General features: G+C 46.4%; 1 protein-coding gene across 2 annotated transcripts in view; it reads right to left on the bottom strand.

The window, feature by feature from the left end:
• Positions 1-24,698, bottom strand: part of LOC132378751 (chondroitin sulfate proteoglycan 4-like) — a 217,291-nt gene that overhangs the window by 56,495 nt on the left and 136,098 nt on the right. The window contains exon 4 of one of the 2 annotated variants that reach the window (XM_059945884.1): positions 243-704. The exons of the other annotated variant lie outside the window; for it this stretch is intronic. Coding sequence (XP_059801867.1) covers positions 243-704 — 462 coding nt within the window. The remainder of the gene's footprint in view (positions 1-242; positions 705-24,698) is intronic. 2 annotated transcript variants of the gene reach the window in all.

The raw sequence follows: 24,698 nt of genomic DNA, 5'->3' as shown, positions 1-24,698 counted from the left end.
GAGAAATACCCACACCAGCATTTCCAGACGGAGCAGGTCCCAGTGAAGTCCAGAGACAGCCACAGAGTTGGGTACAATTATAATGTTTAAAAGACATTTTGAAAGGTACGTGATTAGAAAAGATCAGACGGATATGGGCCAAACACCAGCAAAGGGACTGACTCAGACAGACATGTTTCTCTACAACATATCCACATCCGCGTGAATCCTCATCCATGATTAGAACAACCAGCCAACCTTACCTCCTTCATACTGAAAACTGAAAGGCTGTCTTTAGGAAACCCTTGGTACCCGATCTTGCCATGTTCCGGGGGTTTTGTAATGTAAAATCGAAAATTGGAGGAGTGTAGGTAATTGGGAATATGGAGGATGTCCTCACCAAGGAGATGTTCACCTCCCTCTCTCACCGAGATGTTCTGAGTTTCCAAGGAAATGAGATCAGGGATGATATCTATCACAACTGTTAGACCATCCACCGACTTAAATCCAGTGGATACTTCCAGAGTGAAAGCATCCCCCTGAGGGTTGAGTCTGTGATTAATGTACTGGACTCTGTCTCCATTTATATCATCCTGGGAAAATGAGATGAGGGGTTTCTGCTGGACAGCTCTCGAGCTGTCAGTGACCATGGCTAGATGTCCATAAGCAGGAGGAACCTTCACAGAGTAGATCAGGTCTGATGGAAGACTGGCGTCATGAGTTACCTGTCCAGGGGGTCACAATAAACAGACACATTATTGGAAAATGCTGAAGTGTACTTGCTAATTCAGTTATCACCAGGCAACTAACTTAGCCAATCACAGAAGACTCTGACTGCTTGCGCCATTGCCTGGAATGGAGGCTCTGACGCACAGGATTTAAGGAGATTGCAGAGGGTTGTAGGCTCAGCCAGATCCATCATGGGCACAACCCTCCCCACCACTGAGAATGTCATTAAGAGATGGTGCTTTGAGGAGGCAGCCTCACCATGAAGGAGCCTCACCATTCAGGACATGCCCCCTTCTCATTACCACCATCAGGGAGGAGGTACAGGTGCCCAAAGACCCAAAATATTTTAGGAACAGCTTCTTCCCATTGACCATCAGATTTCTGAATGGTCCATGAACCATGAACAACCCATTCTGCTCTTGCACCATTTATCCCGTTACTGAAACCCACTGGGATTTTTTTAATGTCATGCTGCCACAAAACAACAAATTTCATGACGTGTAAACACGATTCTGATTCTAATTCTGATCTAAAGGACCTGATCTCATGATCCGTTCTGAAATAATAGGTTTTGTTCTTCAGCCTGGCAGGAATTTGCTACAAGATTCAGGGGACAGTTTTTCAGAGTTTAAAAGCACTTGACATGATGAAGATATTTGCTCAGATCCAGAATGATGTAGTACACAACAAATTTCACAAGATATGTTAGTGATATTAAACCTGTTTCCCATTCTGAAAATTCACTGAACAATTACACATATACAGGCGACTATATAAAAATTATAAGCATAGCGAAGCTATACTATAAGAAAAATACTATGGTGTAAATCAACATTTCTTCAGTCAGAAAAAGACAGATTGTACAGATGTCTGCAGATCTACAGTCTCCTTTGTGTCTCCATGTAGCAGTTAAATTTGTCATCATTACCTGCTTCCCTGGGAGTTGGTTCCTGAGATCTGAAAAATGTCCACGATTTCCAGGATCTCTCAGTGAGCTTGCACATTAACAATGTTTTCAGTGACTGGGTAACTCCTTCCCCTTCAATGTACAATCTGCAGTAGACTGGAATGGGATGGAGTCCATCATTAAGGACCACCACGACCCAGGACCTGCTCCCTTATCACTGCTGCCATCAGGAAGGAGGTACAGGAGCCTCAGGACCCACAATGCCAGACTTGTACCATTTTGCCATTTGAGTTTTACTTCATTTTTGCAATACATCTATCCTGCACCTTCCTCATTTTCCCAGAAACTCACACCATTGCTGCTCTGCTGCCATCCCTACCAGCAGCTCCTCCCAATTTACTTTGGCCAACTCATCTCTCACACCACTGTAATTTCCCTTACTCCAATGAAATACTGCTACATCAGACTTTACTTTCTCCCGATCAAATTTCAAGTTGAACTCAATCATGTTTACTACCTCTTACTTCCCTTACCTTAAGCTCTCTAATCGCCTCTGGTGTAGAAATAGCAGGGGCTCTGACAGAAATGTCACTAGAAATGGGGATGGTGCCGGAGGATTGGCGTATTGTTCATGTGGTTCCATTGTTTAAAAAGGGTTCTAAGAGTGAACCTAGTAATTATAGGCCTGTCAGTTTGACGTCAGTGGTGGGTAAATTAATGGAAAATATTCTTAGAGATGGTATATATGATTATCTGGATAGACAGGGTCTGATTAGGAACAATCAACATGGATTTGTGCGTGGAGGTCATGTTTGACAAATCTTATTGAATTTTTTGAAGAGGTTATGAGGAAAGTTAATGAGGGTAAAGCAGTGGATGTTGTCTATATGGACTTCAGTAAGGCCTTTGAGAAGGGTCCGCACAGAAGTTTAGTTAGGAAGGTTCAATCGTTGGGTATTAATATTGAAGTAGTAAAATGGATTCAACAGTGGCTGGATGGGAGATGCCAGAGAGTAGTAGTGGATAACTGTCTGTCAGGTTGGAGGCCGGTGACTAGTGGTGTGCCTCAGGGATCTGTACTGGGTCCAATGTTGTTTGTCACATACATTAATGATCTGGATGATGGGGTGGTAAATTGGTGGTAAGTATGTAGATGATACTAAGGTAGGTGGCGTTGTGGATAATGAAGTAGGTTTTCAAAGCTTGCAGAGAGATTTAGGCCAGTTAGAAGAGTGGGCTGAACGATGCCAGATGGAATTTAAAGTGTGAGGTGCTACATTTTGGTAGGAATAATCCAAATAGGACATACATGGTAAATGGTAGGGCATTGAAGAATGCAGTAGAACAGAGTGATCTAGGAATAATGGTGCATAGTTCCCTGAAGGTGGAATCTCATGTGGATAGGGTGGTGAAGAAAGCTTTTGGTATGCTGGCCTTTATAAATCAGAGCATTGAGTATAGGAGTTGGGATGTAATGTTAAAATTGTACAAGGCATTGGTGAGGCTGAATTTGGAGTATTGTGTACAATACAAAGGAAATCAAAGTTAATGTAAAAGCAAAAGAGGGCATACAACAAAGCAAATGGGGGAAGACAGGGAATTGGGAAGCTTTTAAAAACCTACAGAGAGCAACTATAAGAATCATTTGGAGGGAAAAGCTGAAATATGAAAGCAAGCTAGTAAACAACAAAGTGGGTTGTAAAAGCTTTTTCAAGTATGTAAAAAATAAAAGAGAGATGAGAGTGGATATAAGACCACAAGAAAATGAAGCCAGAGAAATAATGGGGGCTAAGGAGATGTCAGATGAATTAAATGAGTATTTTGCATCAGTCTTCACTGTGGAAGACACTAGCAGTGTGCCAGATGTTGAAGGGTGTGAGGGCAGAGAAATGAGTGCAGTTACTATGACAAGGGAGAAGGTGCTCAAAAAGCTGAAAGACCCCCTAAGAGTATGTAATTCACCCAGACCAGATGAAATGCATCCTAGGGTTCTTAAAGAGGTAGCGTTAGAGATTGTGGAGGCATTAGAAATAATCCTTCAAAAACCACTGGACTCTGGCATGATGCTAGAGAATGGAAAAATTTTGTGTCCCCCAGCTTGTCACTCATAAGCACATCAAACATCGCCTGCTAGAGACTCCAAAGCCCTCATTGGCTTCAGAAGCCCAGACTGATGCATCCTCATTCCTGAGGAACATTGAAGATACCTGCACAGATTTCCAAATATCCAGTCTTCCAGCTGATCACACCCACCCTTCCCAGCACAGAGTGAGTGACCTGCCATTTACTTAGATGCTGAGATTGTCTCAGCTCATTGGGCAGGAAGAGGGAGCTTTCTGGATCTGTAGCAACTATGTGGATGCTTAATCCTGAGTTGCAACCAGCATCTACAGCACAATCTTGAATCTATCTGAGATTTGGGTGGTGGCCTCTGGCCTATAACACATTGTTCCATTTGTTTCCTTTGAGTAGCATTTCAACAGAAGCTGCAGGCTCAGCAAACAGCTGCTGGAACACAATATCATACGTGTCTGAATGCACATAAAACCCACCAGGAATACACTCACTAAAAATGTAGCATCGTACTTAAACAATAAACACTCCTCCAACTCTCCCAGTATCTCAACCACCCACTCTGTCTCAAATATTCACCAGGATTTCTCTTAAAATATCAACCACATTGCTCAGCCCAATTCTCTGGAGACATGGTCATCACACTGAGGAAGGTCACTGGATTCAAACTTTGTCCATCCTCCCTCTGAAGCTACAGTCCCTGTGATGAACTGCGACTGATTTATTTTATCCAGACTTTAGCTTCAGCCTTATCTTTACCTTTCATCCAGACTGTCCAAGCTAAGGCCCCACTGCACAGGTAATCAGTTACCGAGGTAAAAGGAAACTCTGTATAAAAAAGTCCACAGCCTGTCTAATTAACCCTGGTTATAACGTTCAACACATTGATGACTAATGATAGCAATCAACCCCGATTATTCATTCTGCAACAGACACACACACATTTCCCAAGGGAATCGCAGGGACAGAAACCTTGGAGAGCATCGCTCCAAAGCCAACATTCCTCCCTGCCGTTGAAACCAGTCTCCAATTTCTCATCGGCAACAGTCCAACATATCATTTTCTTAAAGAACCCTATCTGCTTTGAAAAAGAAACCATTATCTACTTTCACTGTTACCCATTGACTGACTGCTCAGGTAATGAAACTTGCTTTCTCCACATCACATACCTGCTTCACAAGTCCTCCATTATAACGTTCCAGACAAGGTGAACAGCTCCTCAGGATGCCAGGTCCCTTATCCTGTCAAACGGCTCTCAACCTTTCCATGTGCAACAAGATCATTCTGAGTCAACACTCAGCTCTCCAGTCCCTCATTCCCCCACCCATTACCTCGTTCCCAGTGACAACCAGACATGTAAAAGGCCTGATCATGCAGAGAAATAGAGGGAGACAATTATCTTCACAAGAGTGGTGACCTTTTAACACACCCAACTGGGACCCACCCACTGTGCTGGTAATCAAGGATTAACCCACCCACTTTGCTGGGAATCAGGGACTGGAGCCCACCCACTGTGCTGGGAATCAGGGACTGGAGCCCATCCACTGTGCTGGGAATCAGGGACTGGAGCCCACCCACTGTGCTGGGAATCAGGGACTGGAGCCCATCCACTGAGCTGGGAATCAGGGACTGGAGCCCACCCACTGTGCTGGGAATCAGGGACTGGAGCCCACCCACTATGCTGGTAATCAGGGACTGGAGCCCATCCACTGAGCTGGGAATCAGGGAATGGAGCCCACCCACAGTGCTGGGAATCAGGGACTGAACCCCACCCACTGTGCTGGGAATCAGGGACCGAACCCCACCCACTGTGCTGGGAATCAGGGTCTGAGCCCCACCCACTGTGCTGGTAATCAGGGACTGGACACCACCCACTGTGCTGGGAATCAGGGTCTGAGCCCCACCCACTGTGCTGGTAATCAGGGACTGGACACCACCCACTGTGCTGGGAATCAGGGACTGGACCCCACCCACTGTGCTGGTAATCAGGGACTGGACACCACCCACTGTGCTGGGAATCAGGGACTGGACACCACCCACTGTGCTGGGAATCAGGGACTGGACACCACCCACTGTGCTGGTAATCAGGGACTGGACACCACCCACTGTGCTGGGAATCAGGGACTGGACCCCACCCACTGTGCTGGTAATCAGGGACTGGAGCCCACCCACTGTGCTGGGAATCAGGGACTGGAGCCCATCCACTGAGCTGGGAATCAGGGACTGGAGCCCACCCACTGTGCTGGGAATCAGGGACTGGAGCCCACCCACTGTGCTGGGAATCAGGGACTGGAGCCCATCCACTGAGCTGGGAATCAGGGACTGGAGCCCACCCACTGTGCTGGGAATCAGGGACTGGAGCCCACCCACTGTGCTGGTAATCAGGGACTGGAGCCCATCCACTGAGCTGGGAATCAGGGAATGGAGCCCACCCACTGTGCTGGGAATCAGGGACTGAACCCCACCCACTGTGCTGGGAATCAGGGACCGAACCCCACCCACTGTGCTGGGAATCAGGGTCTGAGCCCCACCCACTGTGCTGGTAATCAGGGACTGGACACCACCCACTGTGCTGGGAATCAGGGTCTGAGCCCCACCCACTGTGCTGGTAATCAGGGACTGGACACCACCCACTGTGCTGGGAATCAGGGACTGGACCCCACCCACTGTGCTGGTAATCAGGGACTGGACACCACCCACTGTGCTGGGAATCAGGGACTGGACACCACCCACTGTGCTGGGAATCAGGGACTGGACACCACCCACTGTGCTGGGAATCAGGGACTGGACCCCACCCACTGTGCTGGTAATCAGGGACTGGACCCCACCCACTGTGCTGGGAATCAGGGACTGGACCCCACCCTCTGTGCTGGTAATCAAGGATGAACCCACCCACTGTGCTGGGAATCAGGGACTAGATCCCACCCACTGTGCTGGGAATCAGGGACTGGATCCCACCCACTGTGCTGGGAATCAGGGACTGGATCCCACCCACTGCACTGGAAAACAGGGACTGGACCCCACCCACTGTGCTGGGAATCAGGGACTGGACCCCACCCACTGCACTGGAAAACAGGGTCTGAGCCCCACCCACTGTGCTGGGAATCAGGGACTGGACCCCACCCTCTGTGCTGGTAATCAAGGATGAACCCACCCACTGTGCTGGGAATCAGAGAGTGAGCCCCACCCACTGTGCTGGGAATCAGGGACTAGATCCCACCCACTGTGCTGGGAATCAGGGACTGGACCCCACCCACTGTGCTGGGAATCAGGGACTGGATCCCACCCACTGTGCTGGGAATCAGGGACTGGATCCCACCCACTGTGCTGGGAATCAGGGACTGGATCCCACCCACTGCACTGGAAAACAGGGACTGGACCCCACCCACTGTGCTGGGAATCAGGGACTGGACCCCACCCACTGCACTGGAAAACAGGGTCTGAGCCCCACCCACTGTGCTGGGAATCAGGGACTGGACCCCACCCACTGTGCTGGGAATCAGGGAATGGACCCCACCCTCTGTGCTGGGAATCAGGGAATGGACCCCACCCTCTGTGCTGGTAATCAAGGATGAACCCACCCACTGTGCTGGGAATCAGGGAATGGACCCCACCCACTGTGCCTCCATCGTTTCCTCCACAAACAATGCCAAAGGTGGGGGCCTGTAGTTCAGACGTCAGCTTTGTGCAACCATTCTTATTTATTTTTTGAGATACAGTGGGGAAGAGTCACACCACCCAGCAACCCCCCTGACCCTAGTGACCAATTAATCTAATCTTTGAATTGTGGGGGGAAACTAGAGCACCCAGAGGAAAGCACGTGGTCACAGGGAAAACGTACAAACCCCTTACAGGCACTGGCGGGAATTGAATCCCAGGTCCCCTGCATTGTAAAGCATTGTGCTAACCACTATACTACCATTCCGCCTTTCAAAACATCTGACCACCAGGCCCAGTCAGATCTGGAGGGTTTCTGACACCTCCTGCCTGACATCCATAAGGATTCTGCAAGAAAGCCTCAGATGGAGGTTTATCTGTTCAACCTCACTGATAGAGATGGACAAGTGAAATGGAAACAGTTAGTGAATTGTGTTGGTTAACAGCACTGATAGTCAACTGTATTGATTAACATTGTTAATAGTGAACTGTATCGGTTAACAGTGCTGGTTAGTGAACTGTGTCAGTGAACAAGACTGGTTAGTGAACTGTGTTGGTTAACAGCACTGATAGTAAACTGTATCAATTAACATTGTTAATAGTGAACTGTATCGGTTAACAGTGCTGGTTAGTGAACTGTGTAGTTATAAACAACTGGCATGGCACATGGCAACCAGGGTCTTAAGCAGACTATTCCTTAAAGAGACAGAACCTTAAAAGGAATAATTAAAGGAGGAATAAAGCTACATTTTGTGAACCAAATTCAATGAACTCCATGCCAGGAAATATTAGCAATGTGATATAAATAGCATTTTAAGCTAAAGATAAATAACAGAGGTTCATTCATTTATTATGTTCCATGTCATATGACGTGGGTGCTCGTGGTCTTTCCATGACTGTGATTGTTCTTGGCAAACTTTTCTACAGAGGTGGTTTGCTGTTCTGGGCAGTGTCTTCACAAGGTGGGTGACCCCAGCCATTACCAATACTCTTCAGCATTTATCTGCCTCGCATCAGGACTTGTGATATGCACTAGTTGCTCATATGACCACCCACCACCTGCTCCCATGCTTCATGTGACCCTGATCGGGGGGGGGGGGGGGGCGGGTGCCGCTAATCAGGTGCTGCACCTTGTCCAAGGGTAACCTGCAGGGTAGCCAAGGGAAGGAGTGTCTTACATCTCCTTTGGTAGTGATGTATCACCACTCTGCTGCTCAAAGAGAAGAACTAATTAATAACCCATTTTTCCAATAATAACTTTTTATGAAATATCAGAAAACTCCTTCATACTTGTCCAATTTGATTTAAACCCAAGGACCACAATAATGATCAAGAAAGCCTGCTTTAAACAGTATTGTCAGTGGGAGATGATTACTTCACTCAGGGGCAGTTGTGGACAGATAGTTCATTCAAAGGTAATAAACCCATGAAAGCTAGTTCATATTCAGCAGTGAGCGAAGAGTAAGTTACACTGATATTTCACCTCATTCTTGTGGAATGAACATACAGGCTAAATCCAGATCTTAATCTTCAAAAGCTAACAGGCATATTTTCACAGCAGTGGCCAGGGATGGAAAAAAAACAAGTGGTGCCCCATGAGACTGAATCTGTGAGTGAACCATTTCTAAGGCCAGACTGCAACAGCTGCAAAGAGAGAGATAGATCCTGCCACAACACCGCCAGGTGGTGCTGTGAGGCCATCACACATCACACACGACAGCACACATGGACAGAACCTGACGTGAAATGTGTTGTTTTTTGCAGCAGCAGTACAGTGTAATGCCAGTAACTTAATGCAGACTCTGGCTGCAGATTTCGGCTGTAATTTCAAATGGAGGAACAGCATCATCATTCTGCTCAGGACCACCCCCTACAGAACAAAGGCACACCAAGCCAGACTACACGCACACAATGCTGGAGGAACTCAGCAGGTCAGGCAGCATCTATGGAAAAGAGTACAGTCAACACTTCAGGCCGAGACCCTGGCCTGCTGAGTTCCTCCAGCACTGTGTGTGTTGCTTGGATTTTCCACGGTGGACTTTCCTCAGTAGGGGTCCTCCCTGCTTTATGTAACCACGTGCGGCCTGTAGATATGCACACACACTGTGGAGTCTGGGAGGGTGACTTGCCTTCTGGGAACCCAGTTCACAGCTCCCTTTCGGACTCGTGAACTGCTTAGGACACAGAACAGTACAACACAGGACAGGCCATTCAGGGTTAGGGTTAACCCTAACCCTAAACCTAACCCTAACCCTAACCCTTAGAACACAGAAGAGTACAACACAGGACAGACAGGCCATTCAGCCCACAGTGGTGTGCCGAACCAGCTGAAAAGCAAATCAAAGACACCTAAACACAAATCCCTCCTACCTACACCATGTCCAAATCCTTCCGTCTTCCTTACATCCATGTGCCTGTCTAAACATCTCTTTAAAGCCTCTAATGTATTTGCCTCTGTCACCATGCCAGGCAACGCATTCCAGGCATCCACCACTCTCTGAGTAAAAAACTTACCCCTCACATCCCCCTTGAACCTACCACCTCTTTAAATGCCCTCTGGGTTTAGACATTACAATTGTGGGAAACCAGTATTCACTGTCCATTCTATCTATGTCTCTTATAACCTTGTAAACCTCTATCAGATCTCCCCTCAGCCTCTACTACTCCAGAGAAAAAAACCCAAGTTTGTCCTGCCTCTCATGATAGCACATGCCCTCTAAACCAGGCAGCATCCTGGTGAACCTCTTCTGGTCCCTCTCCAAAGCCCCAACATCCTTCCTACAGTGGGGCGACCAGAACTGTATGCAATACTCCCGATGTGGCCAAACCAGAGTTTTATAAAGTTGCAGCATAACCTCCTGACTTTTGATCTTGATACCTCGACTGATAAAAGCAAGCACCCCATGAGCCTTCTTAACCACATTATCAACCTGTGTGGCCACTTCCAAGGAGCTATGAACTTGGATCTGAAGATCTCTCTGCTCAGCAGCACTGTTAAGGACCTTGCCTCTAACAGTCTCCGTGCACTTGCCCTACTGAGGTGCAGCACCTCATTTATCTGGGTTAAACTCCATCTGCCATTTCTCAGTCCATATCTGATCTATATTGTGCTGTATTCTTTGCCAGTCTTCTACACTATCCACAACTCCACCAAGCTTGGTATCATCCACAAACTTACTAACCCACCCATCTACATTTTCAGAGGTCCCAGCACAGATCCCTGTGGAACTCCACTAACTACAGACCTCCAGATCAGATAAGTCCCTTCACCTTTTATGCAATTCTGAATCCAAACAGCTAATTTGCTGCGGACCCCATGCATCTTAATCTTCTGTATTAGCCTCCCATGAAGGGCTTTGTCAAAAACCTCACTAAAATCCATGTAGATAACATCCACTGTCCTAAAACTCAATCAAGTTGGTAAGGCACAATCTGCCACACACAAAGTCACACTGGCTGTCCCAAATTAGACCATTTTCCAAATGCTCACATATCCTATCCCCAAGAATTTTAACCAGCAATTTCCCTACAACTAACATGAGATTTACTGGTCTACAGCTCCCAAGATTCCCTTGTTCCCTTCTTAATAAGGGGTCCAGCATTAGCCACTCACCAGTGCTCAGGGACCTTGCTTGTGGCTAGGGAGGACACTAAGATACTGGTTGTCGATTGGAGTGCTGCGCAGACGCAATAGATGCACTCCTGCACGTCCAGCTTTAAAAACCCAGTCCCCATAAAACAGAGGTACCGTCTAGCAGAACAGTCATCATGGGAGTGGTCTGAGTCAGAGTGGTGAGGCTTCAGCAAGAACAGGTAAGAAGCAAGGTAAGTACATAAGTTCATTCCTTATTTCTTTTTTTTTAAATTTAAATCTTGAGGGAAAAGGAGGCACATCTACAGGCCAGTGTTCTGTTCTGTGTGTCAGATGTGGGATTTCCAGGAGACTCCCAGCCTCCACGATGGCCACATCTGCGCCAGGTGCATCGAGATGCAGTTCCTTAGAGATCACGTTAGGGTACTGGACCTACAGTTCGATAACCTTCAGCTTAGAACCATAGAACACTACAGCACAGTACAGGCCCTTCAGCCCTCCATGTATAATCCTTAAAATAAAGTACTAAACCCACACTACCGCATAACCTTCAATTTTTCTTTCACCCATGTGCCTGTCCAAGAGACTCTTAAATACCCCTAATGTTTTATCCTCCACCACCATCCCTGGCAAGTCATTACAGGCACTCACAACCCTCTGTGTAAAAAACTTACCCCTGATGTCTCCCCTAAACTTCCCTCCTTTAATTTTGTACATATGCCCTCTGGTGTTTGCTATTGGTGCCCTGGGAAACAGGTACTGACTATCCACCCTATCTATGCCTCTCATAATCTTGTAGACCTCTAGCATTCTTCTATGCTCCAAAGAGAAAGGTCCCAGCTCTGCTAACCTTGCTTCATACCACTTGTTCTCCAAACCAGGCAACATCCTGGTAAATCTCCTCTGCACCCTCTCCATAGCTTCCACATCCTTCCTATAATGAGGTGACCAGAATTGAACACAATACTCTAAGTGTGGTCTCACCAGAGATTTGTAGAGTTGCAACATGACCTCTCTACTCTTGAACTCAATCCCCCTGTTAATGAAGCCTAGCATCCCATAGGCCTTCTTAACTACCCTATCAACCTGTGCAGCGACCTTGAGGGATGTATGGATTTGAACCCCAAGGTCCCTTTGTTTATCCACACTCTTAAGTAATTGACCATTAATCCTGTACTCAGTCTTCTGGTTTGTCCTTCCAAAATGCATCAGCTCACACTTGTCCAGATTGAACTCCATCTGCCATTTTTCTGCCCAACTCTGCAGCCTGTCTATATCCTCTTGTAACCTTCGACCACCTACAGCTCCATCCACAACTCCTCCAATCTTCGTGTCATCCACAAACTTACTCACCTATCCTTCCACCTCTATATCCAGGTCATTTATAAAAATCACAAATAGCAGGGGTCCCAGGACAGAGCCCTGTGGCACTCCACTAGTCACCGACCTCCAGGCAGAATACTTTCCTTCCACAACTACCCTCTGCTTTCTTCCTTTAAGCCAATTTTTTTATCCAAACATCCAAGGTTCCACTTATCCCATCCCTCATGACTTTCTGGATGAGTCTCTCATGAGGGACCTTGTCAAATGCTTTGCTAAAGTCCATGTAGACCACATCCACTGCCCTACCCTCATCAATTTCTTTTGTTACCTCTTCAAAAAACTCAATCAGGCTCGTGAGGCACGATCTTCCCTTCACAAAGCCATGTTGACTATCCATGAGTAGACTGTACTTCTCCAAATGCTCATAGATCCTATCCTTAAGAATCCTTTCCAGTAGTTTGTATACCACTGACGTAAGACTCACCAGTCTATAGTTCCCAGGTTTCTCCCTGTTACCTTTTTTAAACAAGGGAACTACATTTGCCATTCTCCAGTCCTATGGCATTTCCCCTGTAGCCAAAGAGGATTCAAAGATCATGGCTAATGCTCCTGCGATCTCTTCTCTCAATTCCCACAACAACCTAGGGTGTATTATATCCGGCCCTGGGGATTTATCAATCTTATTGTTTTTAAGAAGATCCAGCACTTCTTCTTCCTTAATCTCCACACTGTCCAGCACACAGGCCGGCTCTACTTTGACCTCATCCTGATCATGGTCCTTTTCACTTGTGAATACTGAAGCAAAGTGTTAATTTAGGACCTTCCCAACCTCCTCCACCTCCAGGCACATGTTGCCCTCTTTATCCTTTAGCAGTCCCACCTTCGTTCTCATCATCCTCCTATTCTTCACATATGCATAGAACGCCTTCATTTCTTAATCCTTCATGCCAAGGCCTTCTCATGCTCCTTTCAAGCTCTCCTAAGTCCTTTCTTTAGCTCCTTCCTGGCTACCCTATATTTCTCATAAGCCCCTCCTACTTCCTGCTTCTTATATCTAACATATGCTTCCTTTTTCCTCTTGAAGAGTTGCCTCACATGTTTCGTCAGCCACGGTTCCCTTTTCCTACCATTTTTTCCTTGCCTCAGTGGGACAAACCTATCCTGAACCCAGCTCAAGTGGTCCCTAAACTTCTCCCACATTACTTCTGTGCTTTCCCCTTTGAATATCTGTTTCCAATTTACTCTTGCTAGTTCCCACCTCATCCCTTCAAAGTTAGCCCTTCCCCAGTTGAGCACTTTACCATTTCGTCTGATTTTATCCCTTTCCATAGCTATGCTGAAGCTAAGGAAGTTGTGGTCACTCTCACCAAAATGCTCCCCCACCAAGAGGTCTGTCACCTGACCAGGTTCATTACCCAGAACTAGATCCAGTATGGCCTCTCCTCTCGTCAGCCGGTCCACATACTGTGTCAGGAATCCTTCTTGAACACACCTGACAAATTCAGCCCCATCTATCCCTCTTGCATTCAGGAGGTGCCAGTCAATATGAGGAAAGTTGAAATCACCCATAACTACTACCCTGTATTTCCTGCTCCATTCTAAAATCTGCCTGCTTATCTGCTCCTTGGTGTCCCAAGGGCTACTTAGGGGCCTATAAACTACTCCCAGCACAGTGATTGACCCCTTCCTATTTCTGACTTCCACCCAGACCTACTCCGTGGACACTCCTTCTGCAGCGTCCGCCCTTTCTATAGCCGTGATACTATCCCTGACCAGAAATGCCACTCCCCCCCCTTTTCTACCTCCCATCCTATTCCTTTTAAAACACCTGAACCCCGGGACCTGCATCGATCCAATCCTGCCCTTCCTCCAACCAAGTTTCAGTAACGGCCACAACATCGTGGTTCCACGTACTAATCCATGCTCTAAGTTCATCCTCCTTGTTCCTAATACTCCTAGCTTTGAAATAGACACATTTCATCCCCTTTAACTGGCTACAATTATGTTCTGCTCCCTGCCTGTCCTTCCTCATCAACTCAGAACTCTTAGCATCATGCCCTTGTCCTTCTACCTTAATCCCTGCACTCACATTCTGATTCCCACCCCCCTGCCAAAGGAGTTTAAACCCTTCCCAACAGCTCTATCAAACCTGCCCGCCAGGATATTGGTCCCCCTGGGATTCAAGTGCAACCCATCCTTTTTGTACAGGTCACACCTGCCCCAAAAGAGGTCCCAAAGATCCAGAAATCTGAATCCCTGCCCTCTGCTCCAGGCCCTCAGCCACGCATTTATCCTCCACCTCATTCTATTCCTATTCTCACTGTCGCAAGGCACAGGCAGTAATCCCGAGGTTACTACCTTTGAGGTCCTGCTTTTAAACTTCCTTCCTAACTCCCTGTAGTATGTTTTCAGGACCTCTTCCCTTTTCCTACCTATGTCATTGGTACCAATATGTACCACAACCTCTGGCTGTTCTCCCTCCCACCACAGGATATCTTGGACGTGATCAGGAACATTCCGGACCCTGGCACGTGGGAGGCAAATTACCATCTGAGTTTCTTTCCTGCATCCACAGAATCTCCAGTCTGAACCCCTGACTATAGAGTCCCCTGTCACCACTGCCTTCCTCTTCCTTTCCCTACCCTTCTGAGCCACAGGGCCGGACTCTGTGCCAGAGGCACGGCCACTGTTGCTTCCCCCAGGTAGGTTGTCCCCCGCCCCCAACAGTACTCAAACAGGAGTAGTTATTGTCAAGGGGTACAGGCACAGGGGTATTCTCTAGTACGTGACTCTTTCCCTTTCCTCTCCTGACTGTGACCCATTTCCCTGTCCCCCATGGCCCCGGAGTGACCACCTGTCTGTAACTCCTCTCTATCACCTCCTCACTCTCCCTGACCAGACGAAGGTCTTCGAGCTGCATCTCCGGTTCTCTAACACAGTCCCTTAGGAGCTGCATCTCGATGCACCGGGTGCAGATGTAGCCTTCCTGGACACTGGGAGCTTCCAGGATCTCCCACATCCGACACTGACCACAGAAAACTGGCCTCAACACACATCCTACCTTCTTTTGCAATCAGCAACTGCCTCACCTCATCCCATTACCACTGAAGCCCGTTGAGCCAAAGCCCTCTCACTCTGCTGCCCCTCACTCCGCTGCCCGCTGGATATGGCTGCCTTCTTTTTAAACTGTTCTCATTCAACTGGCTGACGTCACGCGCCTGCGCAGTCTGGCCTCTCTCTTCCCCCGAGAACTCAAAATGTCTTCCCGCTGGAAATCCTTAGGTGCTCTCCTGCTGCCTTCGTGTTCCGAATCAAAAATTTCCCTTATTAGGGAAAGTGAGGCAGTGATAGATAGGAGCTGCAGAAAGGTGGTCACCCTAAGGCTACGGGAGACAGTTAAACAGGTGATGGTTAGGAGAGGGAAGGGAGATGTCAGATAGTGGAGAGCACCCCTGTAGCCATCCCTCTCCATTCTCCATTCTGTGTACTGTCGGTGGGGGGGAGGGGGGGACATAACCTACCTGGGGGAAGCAACAGCGGACGTGCCTCTGGCACTGTCTGGCCAGGTGGCTCAGAGTGTTAGGCAACTGAAGAGGATAGCAGCACTAATAGGGGACTCTATAGTTAGGGACACAGACAGGCGATTCTGTGGACACGAGAAAAAAAACTCGGATGGTAATTTGCCTCCCAGGTGTCAGGGTCTGCGATGTTTCTGAATGTGTTCACAATATCCTGAGAAGGGGTGATGAGCAGCTAGAAGATATGGTACCTATTGGTACCAATGACATAGACAGAAAAAGGGAGGAGGTCCTGACAACAGAATAAGGGGAATTAGAAAGGAAGCTAAGAAGCAGGCCTTCAAGGGTAGTACAATGCGACAGTGAAGATAGGAATAGAATGCGTGTCTGAAGAATTGGAGCGGGGGGCAGGGATTCAGACTTCTCAATAATTGGGACCTCTTCTGGGACAGGTGGGACCTGTTCAGAAGAGTCAGGTTGCACTTGGATCTGAGGAGGGTCAATATTCTTGTGGGCAGGTTTATTAGAGCTGTTGGTTAAAACTAATATGGCAGGGGGATGGGAACAGTAAGATAGAGCTGAGGGTGAGCCAGCAGGTTTACAAATAGATGATGGGTGTAACGTGAATGTAAGGAAGGACAAGCCAATGACTGGGTACAAATGTAGACAGAGCAAAGAGTTAAATTGTACCACAGAAGCAAATTTCAAAAGAACAATTAATGTCTGACTGAAGGTGCTGTACTTGGATGTGCATAGCATCCAGAATAAGGTGGATGAACTTGTGGCACAATTAGAGATTAGTCAGTATGACCTCGTGGGCATTGCTAACTCGTAGCTGAAAGGAGGCCATAGTTGGGAGCTTCACATCGAAGGATATGCTTTGCATTGAAAGGACAGGCAGGAAGGCAGAGGTGGTGGTGTGGTAAGAGATGGAATTACATCTTTGTAAAGAGGTGACGTATGGTCAGAGAAGGTTGAATCTTCATCGGTGGAGTTATGAAACTGCAAGGGTAAAAAAAAACATTATGGGAATCATATATAGGCCTCCAAATAGTACCAAGATGTGTGGTTGAGATTGCAAAGGGAGCTGGAAGAGGCATGTAATAAGGGTAATGACACAATTGTAATGGGGATTGGGAAGATCAGGCTGGGGTCAGATCGCAAGAGAGGAAGTTTGTTGAACGCCTACGAGATGACTTTTTAGAGCAGCTTGTGCTTGAACTACTCAGGGAAAGCTATCTTAGAATGGGTGTTGTGTAATAATGCAGATCTTATTAGGGAGCTTAATGTAAAGGAACCCTTAGGAGACAGTGATCATAATATGATTGAATTCATACGGCAATTTGAGAGGGAGAAGCGTAAGTCACATGTATCAGTATCACAATGGAATAACGGGAATTACAGAGGCATGAGAGAGGAGCTTTCCCAGGTGCATTGGAGGATACTCGCAGGGATGATGGCAGAGCAGAGATGGCTGAAATTTCTGGGAATAGTTCACAAAGTGCAGGATAGCTATGTCCCACAGAAGAAGTTGTTCTCAAATAGCAGGGGTAGCCAACCTTGTCTGACAAGGGAAGTTCAGGACTGCATAAAAGCCAAGGAAAGGGCATATAATGTAGCAAAAGTGAGTGGGAAGTTGAATGATTGGGAAGCTTTTAAAATCCAACAAAAGGCAAATAAAAAACCTATAAGAAGGGAAAAGATGAAATATGAGGGCTGACTAGCTAATAATATAAAGCAGGATACTAAAACTTTTTTCAGTTATATAAAGAGTAAAAGGGAGGTGAGAGTTGATATTGGACCACTGGAAAATGATGCTGGTGAAGTAGTAATGGGGGACAAAAATGGCAGATGAACTTACTGGGAACTTTACATCTGTCTTCACTGTGGAAGACATTAGCAGTGTGCCAGAGGTCCGTGAGTGTCAGGGAGCAGAAGAGAGTGCCATTGCTATTACAAAGGAAAACATGCAAGGCAAACTCAAAGGTCTTAAGATGGATAAATCACCTGGACCAGATGGATTACATCCCAGAGTCCTGAGAGAGGTTGCTGAAGAGATAATGGATGCATCAGTCATGATCTTTCAAAAATCACTTGATTCTGGCATGGTCCCCGAGGACTGGACGATTGCAAATGTCACTCCACTCTTTCAAAAGGGAGTAAGGCAAAAGAAAGGGAATTATAGGCTAGTTAGCCTAACTTCAGTGGTTGAGAAATTGTTAGAGTCTAATATTAAGGATAAGGTTTCGAGGTACTTGGAGACTAATGATAAAATAAGTCAAAGTCAGCGTGGTTTCTGTAAAGGGAAATCTTGCTTGACAAATCTGCTAGAGTTTTTTGAGGAAGTAACAAGCAGGGTGGATAAAGGAGAGGCAGTGGATGTAATTTATTGGGATTTTCAGAAGGCATGTGATAAGTTGCCACATATGAGGCTGCTTAACAAGGTAAAATCCTATGGTAGTACAGGAAAAATACTGGCATAAATAGAGGAATGACTGACAGGCAGGAGGCAGTGAGAGGGAAGAAAGGAGGCCTTTTCTGGTTGACTACCAATGACTAGTGGTGTTCCTCAGGGGTCAGTATTGGCTCCGCTACTTTTTATGTTGTCTGTCAATGGTTTTGATAAAGAAACTGATGGTTTTGTGGCAAAGTTTGCAGATGATATGAAGATAGGTGGAGGAATAGATAGAGCTGAGGAAGCAATGCGTTTGCAGCAGGACTTGGACAAATTGGAAAATTGGGCAAAAAAGAGGTAGATGGAATACAGTATTTGGAAATGTATGATAATGCATTTTGGTGAAAAGAAATATAGTGTGGCTTATTATCTAAATGGGGAGAAGGTCAAACATCAGAGGTGCAAGGGACTTGGGAGTCCTCGTGCAAGACTCCCAGAAGGTGAATTTACAGGTTGAGTCAGTGGTAAAGAAGGCAAATGCAATGTTGGCATTTATTTCAAGGGGACTAGAATATAAAAGCAAGGAGATAATGCTGAAGTTTTATAAGACACTAGTCAGGCCACAATTGGAGTATCGTCAACAGTTTTGGGTCCCATAAATCAGAAACAATGTGTTGTCATTGGAGAGAGTCCACAGAAGATTCACAAGGATGATTCTGGGAATGAACGGGTTAACATATGGGGAGTGTTTGGCAGCTTTGGGCCTGTACTCACTGGAATTTAGAAGAAAGCAGGGGGATCTCATTGAAACCTATCGGATGTTGAAAGGACTAGATAGGGTTGATGTAGAGAAGATGTTTCCTGTGGTAGAGATATCCAGAACTAGAGGGAACAGCCTCAGCATTGAGGGGAAACCTTTTTAGAAGGAGGATTTTTTAGCCAGAGAGTAGTGAATCCCACAGACTGCGCTGGAGACCAAGTCCATGGGTATATTTAAGGTGGAAGTTGATCGTTTCCTGATCGGTCAGGACATCAGAGGATATGGTAAGATGACAGGTGCATGGGGTTGAGAAGGATCTGGGATCAGCCATGATGGAATGGTGGAGCAGGTTTGATGGGCTGAATGGCCTAACTCTGCTCCTATGTCTTATGGTCCAGGGTCTAGCAATCTCATCTCTTGCCTTCTTCAATAATCTGGGGTAAAGTCCAACAGGCTCTGGGGACTTATCTACCTTTATACTTATTAGGAGGCCCAACACTTTTTCCCCCTTTGACCTCTAAATGCCACTTATAAACACCCTAACACACAGCACTAATCTCCTGGTCCTCCATATCCTTTCCCTTGGTAAATACTGAAGCAAAATACTCATTAAGTACCTCACTCACATTCTCTGCACCCAAGTTTCCTGCCTTTATCCTTGACTGGTTCCCCCCTCTCTCTAGTTATCCTTTTCCTCTTGACATATGTATAGAATGATGTGGGATTCACCTTAACTCTACTCACCAAGGACTTTTCGTGGTCCCTCCTGCCTTTCCTTATTCCCTTCTTTAGTTCTTTTCTGGCTTCTTTATACTCCTCATGTGTTTCATTTGATCCCAACTTCCAAACCTTTACATACTTCTTTTCCTTCTTAACTCAGTCCATCACCTCTCTGGACATCCAAGGTTTTCTTATCTTTCCATCCCCATCCTTTTTCCTAACGGGAACATAACTTTCCTGTGCTCTGTGCAATTGACCTTTGGCCCACAATGCTGTGCTGACCATGTAACCTACTCTAGAAACTGCCTAGAATTTCCCTGGTGTATAGACCTCTATTTTTCTAAGCTCCATGTACCTATCTAAGAGTCTCTTAAAAGACCCTATTGTATCCATCTCTACTACCATCGCTGGCAGTGCATTCTGTGCACCCACCACTCTCTGTGTGAAAAACATACCCCTGACATCCTTTGGTACCTACTTCCAAGCACCTTAAAACTATGCCCTTTCGTGTTAGCCATCTCAGTCCTGGGAAAAAGCCTCTGGCTATCCACACGATCAATGCATCTCATCATCTTATACATCTCTATCAGGTCGCTTTCCATCCTCTGTTGCTCCAAGGAGAAAAGGCTAAGATCACTTAACCTATTCTCATAAGGTTTGCTCTCCAATCCAGGCAACATCTTGTAAATCTCCTCTGCACTGTCTCTATAGTATCCACATCCTTCCTGTAGTGAGGTGATCAGAACTGAACACAATTCAGTTCTTAACAACACTGTCAACCTGCACAGCAGCTTTAAGTGTCCTATGGACATGGACCCCAAGATCTCACTGATCCTCCACAATGCCAAGAATCTTACCATTAATATTATATTTTGTCTTCAAATTTGACCTACCAAAATGAACCACTTCACACTTATCTGGGTTGAACTCCATCTGCCACTTCTCAGTCCAGTTCTGCATCCTATTGATGTCCCACTGTAACCCCTGACAACCCACAGATTATCCACAACACCCCCAACCTTTGCATCATCAGCAAACTTACTTGCCCACCTTTCTACTTCCTCATCCAGGTCATTTATAAAAATCACGAAGAGTTGGGGTCCCAGAACAGATCCCTGAGGCACAGCACTGGTCACCAACCTCCATGCAGAATATAATCCGTCTACAACCACTCTTTGCCTTCTGTGGGTAAGCCAGTTCTGGAGCCACAAAGCAATGTCCCCTTGGATCCCATGCCTCCTAACTTTCTCAATAAGCCTTGCATGGGGTACCTTGTCAAATGCTTTGCTGAAATCCATATACACTACACCTACTGCTCTACCTTCATCAATGTGTTTAGTCATATCCTCAAAAAATTCAAACGTGCTCGTAAGGCATGACCTGCCTTTGATAAAGCCATGCTGACTACTCCTAATCATATTATGCCTCTCCAAATGTTCATAAATCCTGCCTCTCACGATCTTCTACATCAACTTACCAACCACTGAAGACTCACTGGTCTATAAATTCCTGGGCTATCTCTACTCCCTTTTGAATAATGGAACAACATTCGCAACTCTCCAATCCTCCGGAACTTCTCCCATCCCCATTGCAAAGATCATTGCCAGAGGCTCATTAATCTCCTCCCTTGCCTCCCACAATAGCCTGGGGTACATCTCATCTGGTCCCGGTGACTTACCTAACTTGATGCTTTCTGAAAGCTCCAGCACATTTTCTTTCTTAATGTCTACATGCTCAAACCTTTTAGTCTGCTATAAAACATCCCTACAATCGCCAAGATCATTTTCCGTAGTGAATACTGAAGCAAAGTATTCATTAGGTACCTCTGCTATCTCGTCTGGTTCCATACACGTTTTTCCACTGTCACACTTGTTTTGTCCTATTCTTTCACTTGCTTTTCACATACTTGTAGAATGCCTTGTGGCTTTCCTTAATCCTGTCTGCCAAGGCCTTCTCATGGCCTCTTCTGGCTCTCCTAATTTCATTCTTAAGCTCCTTCCTGCTCGCCTTATAATATTACCTTGTCTATCATTATCTAGTTTTTTGAACCTTTCGTAAGCTCTTCTTTTCTTCTTGACTAGATTTACAACAGCCTTTGTACACCACGGTTCCTGTACCCTACCATCCTTTCCCTGTCTCATTGGAATGTACCTATGCAGAAATCCACGCAAATATCCCCTGAACATTTGCAACATTTCTTCCTTATATTTCCCAGAGAACATCTGTTCTCAATTTATGCTTCCAGGATCCTGCCTGATAGCCTCATATTTCCCCTTACTCCAATTAAACATTTCTCTGACTTATCTGCTCCTATCCCTCTCCACTGCTATGGTAAAGGAGATAGAATTGTGATCACTATCTCCAAAATGCTCTCCCAATCAGAGATCTGACACCTGACCATATTTTGGAAATTAAAATCTCCCACCATGACAACCCTGTTATTATTACACCTTTCCAGAATCTGTCTCCCTATCTGCTCCTCAATGTCCCTGTTACTATTGGGTGGTCTATAAAAAACACCCAATAGAGGTATTGACCCTTCCCTGTTTCTAACTTCCACCCCCAGAGACTCCATTGACAAACCCTCCATGTCTTCCTCCTTTTTCTGCAGCCGTGACACTATCTCCGGTGCCACGTCCCACCTCTTTCACCTCCCTCCCTGTCCTTTCTGTAACATCTAAAGCCTGGCACTTGAAGTAACCATTCCTGTCCCTAAGCCATCCAAGTCTCTGTAATGGCCACAGCATGATAGGTCCAAGTACTGATCCACATTCTAAGCTCATCTGCTTTGTTCATAATACTCCTTGCGTTAAAATAGACACATCTCAAACCATCAGTCTAAATGTGTCCTTTCTCTATCACCTGCTTATTCTCCTTCTCCAAACTTTCTCTATTGTGAACCAACCACCTCTTCCTCTGTCTCTTCAGTTTGGTTCCCATCCCCCCAGCAATTCTAGTTTAAGCTCTCCACAGTAGACTTAGCAAGCCTTTCCGCCAGGATATTGGTCCTCCTCGGATTCAAGTGCAACGTGTCCTTTTTGTACAGGTCACGCCTGCCCCAAAAGAGGTCCCAGTGATCCAGAAATCTGAATCCCTGCCCCCTGCTCCAATTCCTCAGCCATGCATTTATCCTCCACCTCAGTCTATTTCTATACTCACGGTCACATGGCACAGGCAGTAATCCTGAGATTACTACCTTTGTGGCCCTGCTTCTCAACTTCCTTCCTAACTCCCTGTAGTCTGCTTTCAGGACCTCCTCCCTTTTCCTACCTATGTTGTTGGTACCCATATGTACCACGACCTCTGGCTGTTCTCCTTCCCACTTCAGGATAATGTGGATGCAATCAGAAACATCCCTGACCCTGGCACCTGAGAGGCAAACAACCATCTGTGTTTCTTTGCTGCATCCACAGAATCGCCTGTCTGACCCCCTAACTATAAGAGTCCCCTATCACTACTGCCTTTCTTTTCCTTTCCCTACCCTTCTGAGTCACAGGGCCAGACTCTGTGCCAGAGGAATGGCCATTGTTGCTTCCCCCCGGTAGGCCATCCCCCCCCAACAGTTCTCAAGCAGGAGTGCTTATTCTCAAGGGGTACAGCTACAGGGGTGCTCCCTAGCATCTCACTCCTGCCCTTCCCTCTCCTGACTGTTACCCACTTGTCTCTCTCACGAGGTCCAGGTGTGACTACCTGCCTACAGCTCCTCTCTATCACCTCCTCACTCTCCCTGACCAGACGAAGGTCATTGAGCTGTATTTCCAGTTCCCTAACACGGTCCCTAAGGAGCTGCAGCTCGACGTACCTGGTGCAGATGTGGCCGTCCGGGAGGCTGGGAGTCACCTGGACCTCCCACATCTGACACCGAGCATGTTACAGGTCTACACAATGACGAAAATTAAAATAGGGCAAGGTACCATTGTTTTGCCCATTAGGTATCTGAGGACTTTAGAGCAGCTCAGTACAGTAATGTGTCCACTAACCCACCCCCTTCACCATTTTCCTCCTCTTATCCCTCTCTCATGTTATCACCTCGCTCTGGTACTCTTTCCCTCTTTTCTTTCTTCCATGGCCTTCTGTCTCTTCCACCAATCAGCTTCCCAGCACCTTCCTTCATCACTCCCCCCCTCCAGATTTCACCTGGTGTTTCTCTCTCCTCTCCCCCCACCTTTTACATCTACTCCTCAGCTTTTTTGCTCCAGACCAGCCAAAGGGTTTCAGCCCAAAATGTCAACTGCACTTTTTTCCCCCGATGATGCCTGGCTGCTGAGTTCCTCCAGCATTTTGCTCGGATTTCCAGCATCGGCGCATTTTTTCTTCTTGTCGTTTTTGTTATTATTATTTTAATTATAGTGTTTTTTGTTTTTTGTACTGAATCTGGAGGAACAACTATTTCACTCTCCTTTACACTTGTGTACTGGAAATGGCATTAAACAATCTTGAATGTTGAAACATGAGACAATGCCACAAAAGCTGTCTCCTGGCCCAAAGCCCTCACTACATCCGAAGAAAGAGAGCAGGAGAGACTGAAGAGAGGTGTTTACGTGTCTCAGAAAATCAGGATTTATGCTGCACTTTATCATTGGCAAAGGCACTAAAAGTCATCTGGAAATTATAGGCCAGTAAGTTTGACTCAATAGGATTTTCCAGTGACGTCATCGTTGAGAATGGCAGCTTAAGTCATCACTAGCTCCTCTGGAAAAACACATATTAATCCCTGTTAACCCATCAAATATAATTTTTCTAAAAATATTTGAACTGAAAAGAGGGGCAAGAATGGGGAAAAGGAATGGAAATAAAAAAAGTGACACTGCGGAGCCTGCGGCCGAGAGGAGTGCAGCGAGCGGCTCGCCTACCCGACCGCGTGCGAGCGAGGCAGACACTGGGTCTCATTCAGGCGAAGCGGCGAATATGATCGAAATCTTGAAAGAGCTAAGGGAGTTCCAGAAAGGTATAAAGCCTCAGTTACATGATATTAAGTCAGAGCTCGCCAACATCAATCAAAAAATAGCGGTGGCAGAGACTCAAATTGAGAAGGTGGAAGATCG

This window comes from Hypanus sabinus, chromosome 21, assembly GCF_030144855.1.
Source record: "Hypanus sabinus isolate sHypSab1 chromosome 21, sHypSab1.hap1, whole genome shotgun sequence".
Taxonomy (NCBI): domain Eukaryota; kingdom Metazoa; phylum Chordata; class Chondrichthyes; order Myliobatiformes; family Dasyatidae; genus Hypanus; species Hypanus sabinus.
Note: the sequence above shows the minus strand (reverse complement) of the source record. Positions and strands in the feature narration are given on the sequence as shown.